The sequence below is a fragment of the Crocodylus siamensis genome, chromosome 2 (genome assembly GCF_052110815.1).
Source record: "Crocodylus siamensis isolate JL-2025a chromosome 2, ASM5211081v1, whole genome shotgun sequence".
Classification (NCBI taxonomy): Eukaryota; Metazoa; Chordata; order Crocodylia; family Crocodylidae; genus Crocodylus; species Crocodylus siamensis.
Genome location: NC_143396.1, coordinates 46,609,528 through 46,628,742, shown reverse-complemented (window position 1 = coordinate 46,628,742; position 19,215 = coordinate 46,609,528). Strand labels below are relative to the sequence as shown.

General features: G+C 42.5%; 1 protein-coding gene across 2 annotated transcripts in view; it reads left to right on the top strand.

Annotated features, from left to right (window-relative positions):
- RELL1 (RELT like 1) overlaps positions 1-19,215 on the top strand; it is a 52,488-nt gene that overhangs the window by 17,956 nt on the left and 15,317 nt on the right. For both annotated transcript variants that reach the window (XM_090035739.1, XM_090035740.1), the window contains exons 2-4: positions 9,799-10,029; positions 13,894-13,965; positions 16,403-16,460. In XM_090035739.1, coding sequence (XP_089891865.1) covers positions 9,799-10,029; positions 13,894-13,965; positions 16,403-16,460 — 361 coding nt within the window. The remainder of the gene's footprint in view (positions 1-9,798; positions 10,030-13,893; positions 13,966-16,402; positions 16,461-19,215) is intronic.

Sequence of the window (19,215 nt, the reverse complement as noted above, 5' to 3'; positions counted from 1 at the left end):
GAAGTCATGTACCGGTACGTCTAAAGGCAGGCGCTGAAAGGAGGCTGCATACCTGTGAAGAGAAGACAAGACAGACTGCAAAGCAATAACATACATATGAAGCTCACTATTACCTAACTCAAAAGTTACATTTTCTCGCATCCCAGGGGGTAAGACTCGAGGGGGCTTGCCAAACATAATTTCATATGGGGTCAATTTGAGGCCCCGTTGGGGAGTGTTTCGAATGCAAGTAAGAGCTAGCGGCAATGCTTGAGGCCACTTAAGGCGTGTCTCAATACAGATTTTGGTGAGCAGAGTCTTTAAAGTCCTATTCATGCGTTCCACTTGTCCTGAACTCTGTGGTCTCCATGGTGTGTGTAGTTTCCAAGTACCTTGAGAGTTTGCGCAACTTCTTGAACCACTTTTCCCACGAAGTGTTGTCCTTGATCCGACTCAATGGACTCAGGCAGGGAATACCGTGGAAGGATCTCCTGCAACAAATACTTCACTACTGTAGCCGCAGTGGCAGTCCTGGTGGGCCAGGCCTCGACCCAACCAGAGAGCTGGTCTACCATGACAAGTAAAAACCCGTGATGTCCAGACCATGGGAGCTCGGCAAAATCAATCTGCCATGCCTGTCCAGGGTACGCTGCCCAGGGTCTACCTCCCATTGGCACAGGGGGTTTCCTTCGAGGGTTTACTTTCTGGCATGTGATGCACTTGGTAGCAATGCGCTGAGCTTCTACATATAGCCCTGGGGCTACTGCTTGACGGATCACTAGATCACCCATGGCCAAGCCTCCCATATGGGTTCTTGCATGGAGCTGTTGCAGCACCTCCCGAAGCAATGGCCTGGGTATCATGACTTTCCCTCCTGGTACTATCCACCACGCCTGGGAGTTCTTTTCTGCACAAGCTTTCTGTGCAAACTTATCTTCTTCAGGGGAATACTGTGGGACTAAATCCTGGACGTATGGCCATATGACATGGGACATGGCCTGCTTGGATACCTCCTCCGCTTCTCCCCCAATAAATGCAGCTTCCTTTGCTGCTGCATCAGCCTTTGCATTTCCAAGCTTATGCTTTTCCTCAGCAGCCTTCCCATGGGCCCGCACATGAATGACTGCTACCTCTTTAGGCTGGTGGAGTGCCTCTAGTAGCTTGATAATCTGGGGGCCATTAGCAATCTTATTCCCAGAGGCCGTAATGAAACCCCTTTCTTTCCACAATAGTCCGTGCGCATGGACTGTAGAAAAAGCATAGCAAGAGTCAGTGTATATATTAACCCGCTGGCCTGTCCCCAGCTGTAATGCTCGGGTGAGCGCAGTGAGTTCCGCGGCCTGTGCCAACCATGAGCTCGGCAATGACTCCCTCCATACTACCTTATCCAAGGTTACCACTGCACATCCTGTTCGTCTTTTTCCATTGATGACAGAGCTGGAGCAGTCTACAAAGTATTCAGCATCTGGGTCTTCAATTGGGTCCTCAGCAAGATCAGGTCGCACCTGCGTGGTTTGGTTCAGGACCTCAAGGCAGTCATGCGTCGGTTTCCCTGGCTCCGGCAGCAAGGTTGCAGGGTTTAAGGCTGTAGTATGTTTGAAAGTAAGTCCTGGATTAGAGAGCAAAAATATCTCATACCGTGATTGTCTGGAGGGGTTAAGAAATTTCCCTCCCTCAGTCCCTAGGATCTGGGGAACTCCATGAGGAGTGAGTATTTCCATGTCCGCACCCATGACTATCTTCTGGGCTTCTTCAACAACCACTGCTGTGGCTGCCACAGCCCGAAGACAGGCTGGCCACCCGAGTGCAACTGGATCTAGAACCTTTGAGTAATATCCCACGGGTCTCCAGGTCGGGCCCGATGGCTGTGCCAGCACCCCTGATGCAACCCCTCGATTCTCATGAACATACAGTCGATATGGCTTTTTACTATTTGGGATGGCCAGGGCAGGGGGCTGGGTTAATGCTGCCTTAAGCAGATCAAAGGCATGCTGCATTTCTTTATTCCATTTCCATTTAGTGAGACTCTCCTTAGTCAGGGAGTCATACAGTGGTCTAGCCTTCCCACCATAATCTGGTATCCATAGTCGACAGAACCCAGTTAGCCCTAGGAATGCCCGCAGCTCCTTGGGTGACTTCGGTGGGGTTAGACCTTGGATTGCCTGTATGCGATCTGCACTCAGGGCTCTGACTCCTTTTGAGAGCTTATATCCCAAAAATGTGACTTGAGGCTGACATATTTGGGCTTTCTCTCTAGAGACTTTATATCCTTTTTCCCCCAGAGTGTTTAGGAGTGACCTGGTGGCTTCCTCGCAGAGCTGCAAGTTTGGGCTTGCAACTAGCAGGTCATCCACATACTGGAGGAGAGTCACTGCGGGGTGTGATCCCTTCCACTCCTCCAAGTCCTTCTGAAGGGCAAGTCCGAAAATATGGGGGGCTGCTACGAAACCTTGTGGGAGAACTGTCCACATGAGTTGGGCTTTATGGAAGGTGTCTGGATCCTCCCATTCAAAAGCAAACAATTTTTGACTCTCTCGGTGAAGGGGAATAGAGAAGAAAGCATCTTTCAAATCCAACACTGAAAATATTTCAGCTTCCCCCGGTACTTGTGTCAAAATCGTGTGAGGGTTCGGGACTACAGGATGGTCTGAAAGGACCTTCTTATTTACTGCTCGTAGGTCTTGGACCAGTCTGTATGAGACCCCATCTGCCTTCGGCACTCCAAGAATGGGGGTGTTATAGGGTGAGGACCCTTCCACTAGCCATCCGCACCTCTTGTATTTCTCTATTAACGGCTTGAGTCCAGCTCTGGCTGCTCGGCTGAGTGGGTACTGCTTTACCCGAACGGGCCCCTCCCCATCCTTGAGTACAATCCTTACCGGGGAGACCAACTTAGCTTGCGCAGGGGTTCCATCAGCCCATACTGAGGGGTCTACTCCAGTCATGTGATCTTCTGGACTTACTGCAGGGCGTCGGTCCTCCAGGAGAGCCATCTGATAGTTCGGGCTCTGCTTGACAGGTAGCTGGACCACCATCTGATCGTCTCTGAAAAAGATCTCAGCTTGCAATTTTGTGAGTAAGTCCCGCCCAAGGAGTGCAACCGGGCAACTTGGAGAGTACACAAAGGAGTGTTCGAGCAAATGGTCCCCCACTTTGGTGAGGAGTGGTTTACAAACAGGGAGTCGGGATTGCGTTCCCTCAATCCCTTCCACAAGTACATGCTGTTCACTAGTTCCTGCACAGGGTTTTTTTTCTGGAATCATTGCAAATGTAGCCCCAGTATCCACCAAGGCTTCAAAGTTTTTGCCACCAACCCTGATGGTTACCATGGGATCTTCTTGGGCTCCAACCCGAAGGGTAGTGGTCTTAGATCCCCGTCCCCTTCATTCTGAGTCCTCACCCTTGTCTTCTGCCCGCATGAGGTGACCTGTCGGTTCCCTCTCTCTCTTCTCCTTCAACTTCGGGCATTCCCTCTTCCAGTATCCTTTCTCTTTGCAATAAGCACAAACGTCTGCTCCCACTCTTTCTCCTTTCCCCTTCTGTATCCCAGCCTTTCCAGGGTTACCTCCAGTTATAGCAGCTGCTAGTGCTGCCATCTGTCGCTGAGCCTTTTTATCCTCCTTACGCTCCTGCCCTTGCTCACGATTCCCATACACCTTATATGCAATTTCCACCAGCTCTGAAATCGGTTTCCCAGCACCTCCCTCAGTTTTCTGTAACTTTTTACGGATATCAGCAGCAGATTGACCAATAAACATAAGATTTACCATGCGTTGATTATCTGGGGCTTCTGGATCCAGATCCGAAAACCTGCGAAACGCCTCATACAGCCTCCCAAGGAAAGCTGAGGGATCCTCCTCTCTTCCCTGTCTCACTTCATACAACTTAGACAGATTAGTAACCCAAGGCACTGCCTTTCCCATTGCTTCCACTATAATTCCCAGATACCGCGCACTCAGCTCTCTTCCCTCTGCAGTATGATTATCCCATCTCGGCTCTTCAACAGGGCAGGTATCACACAGCGTACGACCAGCAGCACCCTCTGACTCAACTCTGGCTGCCGCAATACGTTCTGCTGTTCCCAACACTAATCTCCTCTCCTCCGGGGTTAGGAGGGTCTGGAGCATCATCTGGACATCAGCCCAAGTGGGTCGATGAGTCTGCCCAATAGATCGAAACAGGTCCCTCATCTTTTCAGGGTCTTCACGAAAAGAGGGGCTCTGATTCTTCCAGTTAAATAAATCTGAAGTGCTAAATGGGGTGTAGACAAAAGTTGCGTTGCCTCCTTCCCCAATAACCTCTCGCATCGGGCAGTTCAGCACCGGCTGTGACTCTACAGGCTTGTGCAAATAATAACCCTTATTCCCCGATTCAGGTGGGGCACTTGGCTGAGGCTCACGCTCTAAATCATTAGGTACGCTTTGATACGTCGGTGGTGGTCTCCCTAAGGGAGGGGGCAGTGGTGCAGAGGGACTGGATCCCGAGGAGGCGTCTGACTCATCTTCGCTACCTGACAGGGCAACCGGAGTGCGGGCCCGATACTCAGCCAATTCAGAAACCCCCCCGCTCATTAGACTCAGGGAGTAGAGGCGGTCCCTCTCGAGTCTTTTCCTTAACAACCATCACATGAGACTTTACTAAGTAATTCTTAATCCAAGGTGGCTGATTTTGAACCACCCACAACCAACAATCAATATAAGGAAACTGATTCCAATACCCATTCTGCATAACAATTTCATGGATAGCTATCACTTCTTTTAGCACAAAGGGTCCTTTCGGGGTCCAGTGGACCCCAAATGTTGGCCACTCGAGTTGACAAAACTTAATTAAATCACCTTTTTTCATTTTTACTCCGTAATCGGCCGGCTTTGCAAATTTATTGAAATGACGTAATAAGAATTTTAGAGGGGTATCAGGGTTTTCTACACGAGAGCGACTCGTACCCATTTGCCCACAAGAGTGTGCCCAAGGCACACCAAATACCAAAAGGTCCCTATAACAGAAGGTTTACCATGAGAGCTGAGCCGAAAATTCCCCAGCAAACATGCACGCCCCCTGCTCTGGATCCAGAACCAAATTGGGCAAAGGGAATTCGTATACTCACTCAGATACCCCAGAGATCTCGATCCAAATACCAAGGTGTGTCTAGCCTCTCCAGAAACTGAGAATTTTGCACGGGATCCTTTTAACTTCCCGAATATCCCGACTCACGCCTCAAATTCCAGGGGCGAGCCCAAAAAGCCGGCTCGGTGCGCACTCCCCCTGGTACCGGAGGCACTCCGCCGCTGGATTTCGGGGTCGTCCACGAGAAGGTCCCATCTGGGGTGCCAGATTGTTGCAGAAATGGCTGCGGTTCATTTCTCGGGAGGTGAAGAACTCTCAGTCACAGACACGCTCCATTAGTAACACAAAAGGTATATATTTGCAAATAGGGTCAGAGCGAAGACAAAAGACCACCCTCTGCCCCCGGGGAACACTTCTCAGCAGGCTTTATCCCCTCTCTCCTGAGCACGTGTGCAGAAGCAGGAACTCTTACAACTCATTTCCGGTTCATACAGACATATATGAAATGACGTCACGTCATCCGTCGCATGTGCATTATAATTAACTACTTAAGTATGCGGGGCGGATAGGCTTATATGCATTAGCTAATTGCGCCTGCTCAGAAAGTACTTTAGGTTACAAAAAGTTCAAACCTTCTTTGCCCCAAGGCCAGGACCATTAAAAATTGCAATTTACTCTTATCTGCATGAGAACGCTAAGGAGTATATGCTTTACTGTAACAAAGAGATAGTAAATTTGCAAAGCAAAGAGAGAGTGATACCTTAATACAAACAGCCCTTAGTAGCTTCTCCTCCAACCTCCCCCTCCCACCAGGGAGAGCTGACAGCTGTGCTGTTCTAACAACACTATTGATAATGCATTTTCAATAATATTTCTAACAATTTCACGGACTTATCCTAAAAGTAGTATTTAATCTTTGCCTGGACATTTCTGTGTAGAGGTTTGTCCCACACCAATAAGAAAACTCAACTTGCTTCAATATCTTTTGTGTGAGCATTTGCTCATGAAAGCTTATGCCTCTAATTCATTTAGTCTGTATCCAATCTTATCACAGACAGAGGGCAAGTTAGAGATGCACCACATAGTTTAACTGAATAGGAGAGGCATAAGCTTTCATGAGCTTGCTTCATGACATAAAGCAACAGTTTACTTCAGTTTGTGAGCATATGTCATAAAAGCTTATGCAGCTCTCATTGAGCCTATATGGTGCATCTTTACCTTGCCTTCTGGCTGTGCTAAGGTTAGCAGTCTTTAATATGCCTCCCTGAAAGTTATGCAAACACTTCTAAGGCCGTAAGGGTTAAAAGTACCATTCATATGCTTGTCATGCTATATGCTGTTAAAGCCTCCTGAAGCAAATGGTGATTGAAGCTTCAAAATTTCATAGAGCCTGAGGTAAGAAAATGCATGAAATTAAAGCAATTATTTTTGGCCGTGTGATATTCCTTCATACCTCACTAATTGTACTTGGCTGCCTCAGTGACCTCTGCTAGCTAGGGTGTCTTTGAGGAATATTTTTGCTACATCTGGTGAGTTGATAAGGAACAAAAAAGATGTATATTTTTGACCTCGTTCAGACTCCCCAGTTGGGAGAATGTAAAATTTGGAGACTAAGTGGAAAGACAGAAGGATCAAGAAGTGCACCAATACATCCTTCAACTTTTAAAGCAGACCCAGATTCTCTACATGTTCTGATCAAAGCAGCCACTACACAGTGTGGAGAATGATTGTTTGTAGCAGCCGGTCAAGCTGGCCACTGGCTGATGGCAGTCCAGGATTGCAAACTTCCAAAGAATGGTTGCTGCTACCTATTTCTTATCATCTGGCTAGTTGTCATCTTGCTGTTTGGGTGTAGCAGAACTGGGATGAACTTGGCGCACATGTTCAGAAATGTGGCCTTCCATGTGAAAATGTTTTGGAGCTACTGCTACCTATTCCAGGCTTCCTTTACAAGTGCTTGAATGAGGTTTAAACCACTTCTACTGTGTGCAGTTACTCAATGAATTCCTACAGCGACTAGGTGGCTGCATTTACTATTTCTCTTCCACTTATTCTTAGTTTCTTTATTCTATGTCTGGCTCCTTAAGGGACACTACAGCTCTGCTAGTCAGTCATCCATAGTTTTAATGATGAGATGGAAAAAATGATGCAAAAAATAAGTGTATTATAGGATGTAACAGGGTTTTGCAGGAATTTGACCTCAAACCCACACAGTTCCATGAGAGGAGTGTTGGCATACCAGAAGGCATGGCAGCAGCACTGCAAAAAACTGCTACAAAATAACATGCTTGGCTGCAGGGATCCTGAGATGACTACTCCACAGTATCACATGTTTCTTGGCAGTGCCATCTGCCTGAGAATATATTGCTCTGGGAGACAGCCAAATACAAAAGTGTTCTACTGTTTGTTATGCTGATAGCACTGTGCCAGAAGAATCCCTTCAAGTAAAACTTTCTTGAGGGAGGCAAGGTCCCAGTGGATAACTTTCTTCAAGAGTGTATTTTTCTTAAGTTGTCTGGGGAAATATAGGTCAGGTTATTACTAATTACATAACATCATTTTTCAGATCCTTCAATACTTTTATCAAAGAGAAAGTACTGAGGACCTGACTGATGCATTTCAAATGTAATAAACAGAAAATTTTATTACATTTATTAGATTTTTGAAGAAAGTAGTTTTCTTCATAAATCATCTAAATGGCATGTGATTATATTTCTTTCCCCACCACTGCAGTAGAGAAAAACTTGATAAGATTTTTTAAAATCTCAGTAGAATTGTTGCAAAAATCGCAACATTTGGATTGCACCTTCTCTTTTCAAAATACTTCATATTTTGCTTGTAGTTATTTGCTTTTTAGTTATTGAAATGTAGCATACAAATCTTTGTGTTTAGTTATCAGAACATAGCATAATATATAGTACAAAGTATCATACTTTTTTTGTTTGGTAACATATGAGATTAACTAGCAACCTAAATGCTTATTGGTCTATATGGCTGTTAATATTTACAAAATGTTTAAATCTGGAAAGTTTTCTTCTCCTACCACACTCATTTAATAAACATTTGTGCATGCACATACACATGAACTTCTAAACTTGTTAGCAACCAAAGCAAGGGGTCACCGTGATACTTCTGAAAACTGAGGCTGAGCAATGACATTTCCTGTTTCCACTTCAACTGCAGATGACATCAGAGTACCATAAATAAAGAAGTATTTCAAAATTCAAGGAAGGGGTGGTGAAAAAGAACAAAAGAAGGAACTGGGTAAATGGAGTAACAGCCAAGCTTGTGAGGAGTAAAAAGAAGCAAGAAAGAGAGCTATTAAGTTTCTAATTATTGCTGTCAAGGGCATCATTTCATTCTCACTCCATTGATGACCCTGGGGGTGTTTCAGTATGGCAACCTGGCTTGGTCAATGCAGTGATACAGATGAAACTAAGATTGGTTTAAATCAAAATGAAATGCATGCTTTAAGAACAAATGAGTCTTTGAGGCATAATTTATTCAAGAAAGACCAAGTTGCCATATGGGTTATATGTTGCTAATTATATTGGTTCCCATGTTTGTTTTTTAATTGGTCAATATTTGTAAGAATCTCTCAGTATTGGTATCAAATGCATCTTTTGCATACATTACAACTTTCAGGGAGGCACGACAAATTGAGCCCTGTGCCCTCTGATTCCCTTCCCAGCGTTCTGTCTGTGCTTTATGCTCCTTGCCTGATCTTCTGCTCTGCCTTCTGCTCCCTGTCCCATCTGCTGCTGTGCTTCTTGTCCCTTTCCCAGTCTGCTGTGTGCCATATGTAGAGCTATCCTTGGAACTTATGGAGTGCATGCCACAGACTGGTCACCTCTGCATCAAACTTAAATCCTTGGAACAAGCTCTGCCCAATTTTCCCTTCAAATGTAGAACAGTAAAAGAGTACCTTAAGTGTACAATATTTCACATAACAGATCATGAATAGTGATTAATAGCTTCCATTTTTTTACAATGCAATGTATGTATTTAGCACCTCATATACTACAAAGAGTGGATTTGACCAAATCTGTAAAAACTAAAAACTAAAAGGGATGGCAGCCTTTGTAATGAGAGAGATTTAAAGTTCTTAGACCAAAACGTGCCTTTTTATGTGAAGAAACTTTAGACACTTTTTAATTTTTAACTATTATTGTATTAAATAATGGACTCGCAAAATAATAGTCTTGTTGATTAGTATGTGATGAAAATTGAGGAGGAAGAGTAGAGCAAAAATCACATGAGATCATAAAGGGACAGCTACAGCTTGAAATGTTTTGCAGCATTCCAATATAAAAAGAGTAAGTCCAGGTTGTCTGGGAGGCTTAATGCTAAATCTAATATCCGCTCGCAGACTGTGGGAGGCTTAGAATTCCAGTTATGCTTCCCCATCCCCTGTTTTCTGAGTTTAATAAATATTTGTGCAATGAATGTGGCCACAAAATTAGAGATTGGCCTACCAGGTATTGCTTTTATTCCCAGCCCTGCCCATGAACTGCCCTGAGGCCTTGAGCAACTTCACCTTTTTGTTCTACTTCTTCACTTGTAAGTGGAGAAACCCTACTGTTACAGGGGTGTGAGGCCTAATTCATTAAAGGACATAGTCCATAGCTCACTTAAATTAGTGGACAGACATTCATATATTTCACTTTATACAATCTCAGTCCACTAAGTACTTCACAGGTTGGAGGTGCTTTATCAAAACAAGCATCTTAGTAATGTGTTTGTTTATTTACATAGATCAAAGATTTCCATCTCCTTTGGCAAGCCATGGTTTGGAAAGTACCGCAACTAAACCTCCCAGTGCTGATACTCACCACCCAGAATATGTTGCTTTTGCAATAGTTCCTGTTTTTTTCATCATGGGCCTCTTGGGGGTTCTCATCTGCCACGTGCTTAAGAAGAAAGGGTACCGTTGTACAACAGAGGCTGAACAGGAGATTGAAGAAGAAAAACTTGGAGAAAATATAGGTAAATAATCTGTTTACTAAAACTCCCTTCTCTCATTATTATAGTGTGCTTACTAATCTGGAATGACTGATAGCTGATTTTCGTCTATTCTATACTGCACAATACATATTGAAATGTTTGTAATAATGATGACTTAATAGACCATGAGATAATTACTTCTGACTGTTACCTTTCTGAACTTGAGAGCTTTTCATTTATCTGTAAATCAAGCGAGATACCTAGCAACAATGGAAGGGAAAGGAGGCAACTGTGGAAGTATACGGAGGATTAACACAAATGGGTAAGGATAAACAAAGGCAAAAAATTACAACTGACAAGAGATAATGAAGACGAATGTTAGATGCATAGGAAAGATCAAGGGATCTGTAGGTTTGCTATGCAGTGGAAAAAATGAACTATTACTAACTATTCAAAGTGGGTGGATGTCAGGGGCCTGAAGTAGTCCATCCAGCCTGGCCTACTTGCCTAACTGGCCAGAAGCTAACTCATAGCCCATCCCTGGCTGATGAACCAGCTGGCCACTGTTAGGACCCCCTGACTAGCTATTGGGGAGAGCAGCCTCCTTGTTTAATTTTACCTATGGTAGAGACTGCAGGCTAGCCAACAGTTTTGCCTGAAAGTTTGTTGTGATGAGCCTTCCTGGATCCTGTGCTCTGTTTGCTGCCTTCTGTCCTTGCTTGGCTCTGACTCTCTTTGCAAGTTCCTTTTTATTTTGGTAACTTGCTCTCTGACTCCAGAACCCTGATTTGGTTTTGGACCTGGATTCTACCCCTGGACTTCCACCTTGGGTTTTTTAATTTTGTTTGACTAGAACCCTGATTCAGACTGAAACTTGGCCCCCAATATACCAATATATTTATACCAGACCGTAAAGTCCTTTTCCTCTGCAACTGCCCTTTTAACCCCCTGATAGACCTAAGGCACATTGGTGACATCTTCATCCTGTGGACACATGGGAACCAATCTCTAGAGAAATTCCACCAGGAATTTAACAACTTCCACTCTTCTATCAAACTGATTCTAGAGTATACACTACCCAGGAAATTCATTTCCTAGGCACCATGGTAAAAGCTTGCAGCAGCCATATCGCTGCCATGTAAAATCAGAAACCCTCTGACTGCCACAGCTACCTTCACTCCACCAGCTTTTCATTCTAAGTTCAGTAGATCCATCGTTTCTACAGCAGAGTTCTCCACTGCAGCCATATCTGCTTTGTTCCCACCATTTGGGATTTAGACCTTAAGAATCTGGATCATGGATTCCTATAATTAAAATGTGGTCCCAGAAATGTAGCCACTCAAGCCAACAAAACCAGACTTAGGGGTTGGTATTGTAGCAGGTGAGACTATGGTCTAAGACACCAGAATCCCTCTGGTTGTCACTTGCAGGCAGCTCTAAGCATGCGCAGCTTGGACATATCATTAACGACCTAACTTATTTTAGAAAAGCACAACCATCTCAAGGTAGCCATGGGGGGGACAAACCTGGCCTGGCAACCTCAAATGGTATTTCTTGAGCAACAGGCTAACTCCAGATGCAAACAGTGCCCCCTTATCAGTACAGACCACATCATCACTGGACCAAATAACACAGTTTATACCATCTAAGGTTCATTCACTGCACCTCTACCTATGCCATATCTGTCATTAGCTACTTAGAATGCTCCTCTGCTGTCTATGTTGGACAGACAGAGCAATTGAAAAGTGAAAGAATGAAAGGATATCAATCTGACAAAGTCCAAAATATTAAGAAACCCTCCTGGACAGTCTGTCTGTGACCTTAGAGTAGCTGTTCCTACACAGCAAAACTTTAAAAGCTGACTTGAATGCTAAGTTGTGGAACAACATTGGAGCAAGAAGTCATCCACAGACTGGTTTGTGTTGTGTATGGTCTAAACAGGGACTATGGATTCTGATCCCATTACCTGAATTAGCTTTTGTGATCCTTTGATCCTATGGACTTTATCACATGCTGGCCTCTTCCAGCAATGCCTCCCCTTCCTGTCTTTTATATTCTGATCTCTCTATTTGATAGCCTGCTTTCTTTTATAGCATCTTATGAAGCAAACTCTCACTCATGAAAGCTTATGCATCTCTGATTTGATGAGTTTATAAGTTCATTTTTACCTTGCCTTCTAGTAGCAGATTGATATACTGACAGGAGGTATGTTGGGATCCCGCTGTGATCTGTTATGGCTCTACTGCTGTTCACATGGATGGATATAGTAGCAGACTTAACTGTTTTAAGTTAAATCAGTTTATTGAACTTCTGTCCCAGATCCCCACCAGGTTCAAGTTAACTCACAGTCCCCCAACATCCGAGGATGCTTTGCGCCTCCTTCCCTGAAAACCCCTTTCCCCCATTCATAGGGTGGGCAGACTAGCCTTGGCTCAAGCTGTCTCCTTGAGCAGAGAGGTATGCTCTAGTGCCCTCTGCCTTCTGGCCTGGACCACTACAGGCATGTGGCTGCATTTCCAGAATCAAAAGTGAGTGTCTGTTTATTTACTTGTTGGTTCAATCTACACAACTTAGACTAACCTGAAAAGACTGAACTGATTCAGTCTCGGGTTTTTTGTCTGTCTGTGGTTAGCCAAAGAGGCTGGAATTACCAGCCATGTTAGGAAAAAGGACTAGGTGTACTTAGTCTGGAGAAAAAGAGACTGGGGAGCATATTGCTGTCAGTTTTCAGATACAGGTTGCTCTAAAGAAGAGAGAGAGGGCTGGCCATGAAGCAGTGGCCAGAAGAGCACATTTAATATAAAAATCGTGTACTGCATCTTTGTGAGTTGAAGAATTTATGTTTGTACTAGCCAGTTGCCTGTCAAGAATGACGGGGGCAGGTGGGGAGGGAACTGGGATGGAGTACTGCCACCTGACCGCCCATGATGCTGCTGTTCTGCCTCTGGTCCTTGGCACAGCTTCGGAATCATGGCAGTGCTTCCCCACACTTGGAGTACTCCGATTGGCTGTTCCGTAATCCAGTCAGAGTGCGAATAAAGCATTATTGACAGACAGACAGACATAGGCTTTTATAATTGTTAGAATTAGGGGAAGGCAGATCTGAGATCCTTTAGTCCTTCTGTTCCATTCTACCTTGCAACCCCAGGTTTTTCCATGCTTTCTCAGTTTTTTCAACTGTATCAAAAGTACAGTTGAATATTAGTGATAATAAGTACCTTAAAGCCCTGTATCCTGCTGTGATGCTTTCAGTTGAGAATCTTGGTTTTCATTTTACTAAATCTTAGTGTTCTGAAAAATCCTGAAAATATGATTTCTAAACCTTTAACCACAAGAAGACAAATACTACAAAGTTTAATTTTATTTAAATGGTTTTGAAGTTAGTCTTACCTTTTTCCAAAGCTTGGGGTTGGAAGTGCTCCTCTGTTATTCACTAGTTTTAGTGAAAGGTGCTGAACTGACAGTTTGGACACTGAAATCTGGTAACCAAACTGTATTTGCTAAGCAGGCTTCTTGACAACTCCATCAATTCGCCTCAAAATTATTCTGGTAGCTAGTACATAGTAACTCAATTTCCACATCTGCTCTTTCATTTTTTCTGCAAAGACTTCAGTTCATATAACATTGAGATGAAGAGGAAGGCGTTTCAAAGTTTATTAAATATTGAGCTTTTTAAAGGGTTCAGCTAAAATTCTTAACGTATGGAGATTACAGGCTCAGCTTTGAAGCTTTAGTTTTACACCTGAATAGGGACAGCAGGATTTGTCAAAATAAAATAAAAATGACTCTTTATTTGCTCTTTTTGTAGAGTTCTTTTTTTATTGAAATATTTCAGTGTTTTTTGTATCTTCATGAAAATGTTTTTAGGCTGATATAATATTGACTGAGTTCTTATTTTCTTCTCAGAAATGAATGAAACTGGACATGAAAATAGTGACACTGTTGGACAAATTGTCAACTATATTATGAGAAATGAAGGTACTGATTAATATCAGTGTGTAGTGTTGTCTTAAAGTTATGATTCTGTGATACCATGCATGTTTTTCAAGTGTTTCGGTGTTATTTTGTTGGCACTCATAGCTCATATTGTGTAATTTCTATCATAACTCCTTGTTTGTGCCTACTTAACTTTCTCAAATTGCTTTTTAAAACCAAACTTTTTGGATTTTATCTCAAATTAATTTGTCCTTTTTCCTTCTGGGAAGTTTGTTCCTATAGGAACCATGACTCTTGTGTTTCTTGACATTTTATTCCTTCTTCACTTGAGTCTCTTTGCACAAGTTGCTTATTTCCTTGTGTTATATTTAAATTAGATGAGAATTTGCTTGCTTATTTAATGTTAGCATTGAAATATACCCCAAAAGTGATTTTTCCCTTTACACTGAGATGAATGGCTTTACAATGAGATGAATGGTGGGGCAGATTTCTTCAGCCAAACCTAAGCACTAGTAGAACGCTTTTTGCAAAGTTTGGAAGTAGGATAGCAAATGCTTCTGTTTTCTTAATGAGGGTGGTATCTTCACAAAGAAAGGTGGAGGAGAAATAGGATATAACAAAAGATTGGGAGGGAAGAGAAATATTTCTGAGTAGCTAACTAGGCATCTGACATTAGTTCAAAGCCTGTCTGGCCAAACAGAGGGCTAGATGAATGGCAATTCAAGTTGTTTTCTCTAGTCTCATTTTTTAAATTCAAATGACTTAGAAGCAAAACATTTGCTATTGACTTAATCTGTAGTAAGGTCAAATACTTGGATTTTGGATGGTTTAGAAATGACAGAAGGGGAAAAAACCCAATGTTAAAGGTGCAGTAAGAATTGATTGGAAAATGTTAACATGGTAATGAAATGTAGACTTGCATGCATTTTATATATGTGCTAGCTTGTTGCTTGACATGCAGTCAAGTAGGAGTAGGAGAACAGCAGGGACATGGAATTAGGACTGTGGTACTAACTTGCTACATTGACTAAATCTCCCCTGCAAATCAACTTGCAGCTGAAATTGCATGGGTTTTCAAGACAGTTTTGTTTCTCCTTATTCAGGGAGTAGCTCTACTGTATTGAACAGTCCCTTAGTACTTTGACAGTTTTCCCAGTGAAAATTCTAATACATGCTAGTTGCATACCTTGTTGGGCTTATTTGACCCCAGCAGTCTTTTCTGCCCAGAGCAGGGGCGCTGGACCCGATATCTTACAAGGTCCCATTCAGCTCTAAACTTCTGTGGATCTGTAACACTGTCCTTAATGTCTAGACACCAGCACACACCAGATTCAGTGTGCATTATAGCTGCACAGCTCTCAAAATATGTCAAAAACAACGCAGAGGCAAGGTGTCTTTTGGGGGTGCCCTGAGAACTGCATCAAATGTCTCCAGCTTATTTGGCCTTATGGGCCACATCTGGACTGTGAGGTTTCTTGTGAGTTGGGTGACCAAACTCCAGTGGCAGGATGATGACTCGTCAGTGCAGCTACTGGAGCCACTGATTTGATACAGAACTCAGGAGTTGAATGCAGCCGCCGTTCATCTTTCCTCATGTCCCCCATTTTTCCTTTGCCATGGAGTTTAGTCTTGAGCAGTGACTAAAGATCCCAAATTTGGTGGCAGACAAGGAGCTGGCAGAGTGAACAGAACCATGCCAAGGCAGTATCTGTGACAGTCGCACTGATTAGCTTCCACGGGCTGTGAGTTGACCCCTTGGATTGCTGGTTAAAAAGCCCTGGCCTACATGTATGAAAACAGATTTTTCTTTACAATACTGAAAGCTGCTTTACCTACTTTCAGTATAGTCATAAATACTCTGAAAAGAAAGTTTAGTAATTGCTTAGAATTTTTCTCCAGAGTTTGGAGCTAGCTGCAACAGGGATAAGTCTTCCATTCCTAGATTTTAATTCATTTGTAGTAGTACACTGTTAAAAAGAAAAATTGCGTATTTTACCTCTGCAGTCCAACTGGTGGGTTAAAATTAGCATGAGTTTATGGCCTCGGAGTGCTTAGTAGACAGCAATTAGTAGTGGTAGTTGTCTGTTGCTTAATGTAAGCTTTCAAATAACCAAAACCAGAGAAGTTGCTTTGTCAGAATTTTGAGTCCATAAGAAATGATAACTTTACACTTTCAAAGATAAATATTTGAGTCTTGAAATAAAACTATATTTCATAAGAATTGTTTTGTATACCTTACTTTTTGCTTTTTTAGTCTGTAATGGAAAGCTTTTCTTTCTAGATGGAGCTAAATTTGGAGTTATTCAATACAGCAGTTTTCTGCTAGTGAGCCTGTAGTAAATGTATATCTATTAAGCGTTAGACTCTTTATCAAAACTAAAATATGTAGTATGCCTCCTTTTTATTCAATCAATAATATGATAGATTAAAGCCAGGGCAACACATTTCCTCTGATATTTTCTGTTTGTGCTATTTGCAGCAAATGTGGATGTGTTAAAGGCCATGGTGGCAGACAACAGTGTGTTTGACCCTGAGAGGTAAGGTCACTTTTTTTCAACTGTATCTCCTCAGGTATCTAAAGTATATCCTCTTGTTAACTAAAACTGAAAGTGAAATGATGGCCTTTCTTTTATGATAGCCCTCAGTGTGTTTTCTATATGTTTAACTTGAGTAAAGTTCAAAGGCATCCATTGAGAAACCTTGGCCTCTGGCAGGTGTACAGTTAAAGGTGTGATGGGATCTCGTCTGCGAACCTAAGAGTCATGCCTTCTGCCATGCTACACGTGCCTGACAGGAGATGATCCAATACTCCCTTTGCACCACCAATTAATAATCTGGGTGTCTGACTCAGAGCATCTGTTAGCTGATGGATGCTCCCAGCTTTAGGAGTTCACCACAACACTTCAAGATCTCCATGCACTCCTGGAGCTGGGAGTCCCAGTTAGCTGATCAGTGCTCCCAGCCTTAGGAGCACTTTGGAGCTTTGGTCACACATTGAATTTAAGATGGAGTGGGAACCAGCCACAAAATTATTATACAAATATGTGTAATAACTTTGTTTTATCGCAGCATTAATTACCTGAATGTATGGCCACATTATTACTTAAAAAGTGATTTACTTATTAATAGCATCTTAAGTGTAATGTGTATCAGGGACTTAGGACAGGTCTGCACTGCAAACATACCATGCCAGGCAGGCAGTGGCATGCTTAAACATGTCAAGCTTTGCATGCACTACCTTCCAGTCGGATGTAGTGATGGTTCATTTGTATAGTGCTATAGGTGGGCTAATTAGGTCTGCTGAGACTGTTAATCCATTGCTGAGTGAGAAATGGGTATCCCACCAGCAGAACTGTGCAAGTGTGTCTCTGTTGCGTAAGGAGATAGCATATGTGGAGCAGTGTGGTATGTTTCAGTGTGTCACAGCCTGTAAGGTTTGTGGTGTATGCCAGCCTTTAGTCACAATTACATTATTTTAAATACGTAGCAACTGCTTACATTGCATGAATTCTTGTTTGTATTCTCTTGAAGATGATTTTAACTAATTGGTAATTTTTTCTGTAAAACTAAAAATGAAAATAAGGCATCTGTCTCTTTTGTTAGAAAAAGTAATCAGCCAAAGTAGCTGTAATTGTAAGCCTTGCTTTGATTGTTTTCTCTTGTACTTTTAAATTGAGTCCCACTTGCTGAGTCAATGATTAAAAAGATAAGATAGAAGATATTTTTTCTTCTCTGATTCACTAGGCTTTGCCATATGCCCCAGGATGTACTGTTCTCTTAACTTACTACTCTGTGTGTGCACATGGGTGTATGCATTGAAGTGTAATAGAAATGTATTCATCTGGGAACTGAAGGTTTACAGTAGTGCTTTACAGGCTGTTGACGTGTGTTATTACTTTAAGGTCAGGTACCTTAAGGTTCTTAAAGAACTAACAAAGTACTTACCAGCTAGGGGTGTAAACCAGCTTGAGGCTGATCTCAGCAATGAGAGAGAGGAAAAGGAATGATCCTTGTATAGGTTTCAGTTGTACAAAAACATGCCTTTCATCTCTGTTGTCCTTTGGATAGGACAGATTGGAACCTCTCAATCAAATGCTGCCCTGGGGAGACAGGAGGTGGCCATTATGGGCAGGCCATTTCCCAGTCATTAGTGCTAAGTAGCATTTTCTTCCTGGGGAGGATCCCAGGGCACTTTGGACCAGATGTGCCAGCTGTTCCAGCTGCTGCTAGGCTGGGCTCAGGTGTGCAAGGACCGGGTCTGCAAGGCACTGAAGAAGCATAACGGGCCTCTGATTCTGGAGTGAGAGGGATATTAATGGAGTCCTGACCTCTGCATCCTGACACCTCATTTGATGAGTGACAGAAACACTTTATTTAACCCCAACAATCTTTCCTGCCTGGAGCAGGGGGCCTGGACCGGATGATCTCACAAGGTCCCTTCCACCCTAAACTTCTGTGTGAATCTGTGACTTCAGAAAAATACACATATCTTCCCCTGCTCCCCTCCCCCCCCCAATTCATGTGCTAATAAGATTACGTACTAACGTTTTTTTAAACACATGTTTTTGTGCTATAACTATATCTGCTTAGAAAATGATATAGGTAACGTACCTGGCCAAGTGCAGCACATTTTATGTATTTTATAAAAATACCTGCACTTACATAAGCAGCTTTCATCTTTATTGATACAAACATAAGTACATTTATAAAAGTACAGCTACATCCATACTGAGAGGGAGGATAGAGATAATGCCACTTGAACCAGATTTTTATCTAAGCAGATGTAATTACTGAAATGTTAAAACTACCTGTAGATCAGTCCTCTGTTTTCTGTGTTCAAACTTTCCCTTTCTCCATTTATTTCCCATTTTATTTGAGAAGGTTTTGGTTTGTTGGAGGATTTTTGAGGGGAATAACTTTTACTACCATATAAGATGCATCCTTTTCCAAAAATGGGGTGATTTCAAAATAATACCATCTTGTGCAGCATGGATATTTATTTAACTTAAAATTCAAGTTTAATTTCTTTACCTTTTTCCTAGGAACTTCAACATGATTTCAGCCAGTTATTTCAATTGTTGTGACTCGTAAAAAGATCATATTCTATTTTTCAGTTACATGGATGTGGAATAGGCGATATATAAAATCTGCACCCCAACACAGGATAGTCTTTTGCAGCAAAAAACAAACAAACCACTTGTAGCTCGTTTTGGAATTTAAAATCTTTTAAAAAATAAATAGATTATATGAATGACTAAGCAATTAAAAGTTCCTGAGAAAAGTGCTAATTGA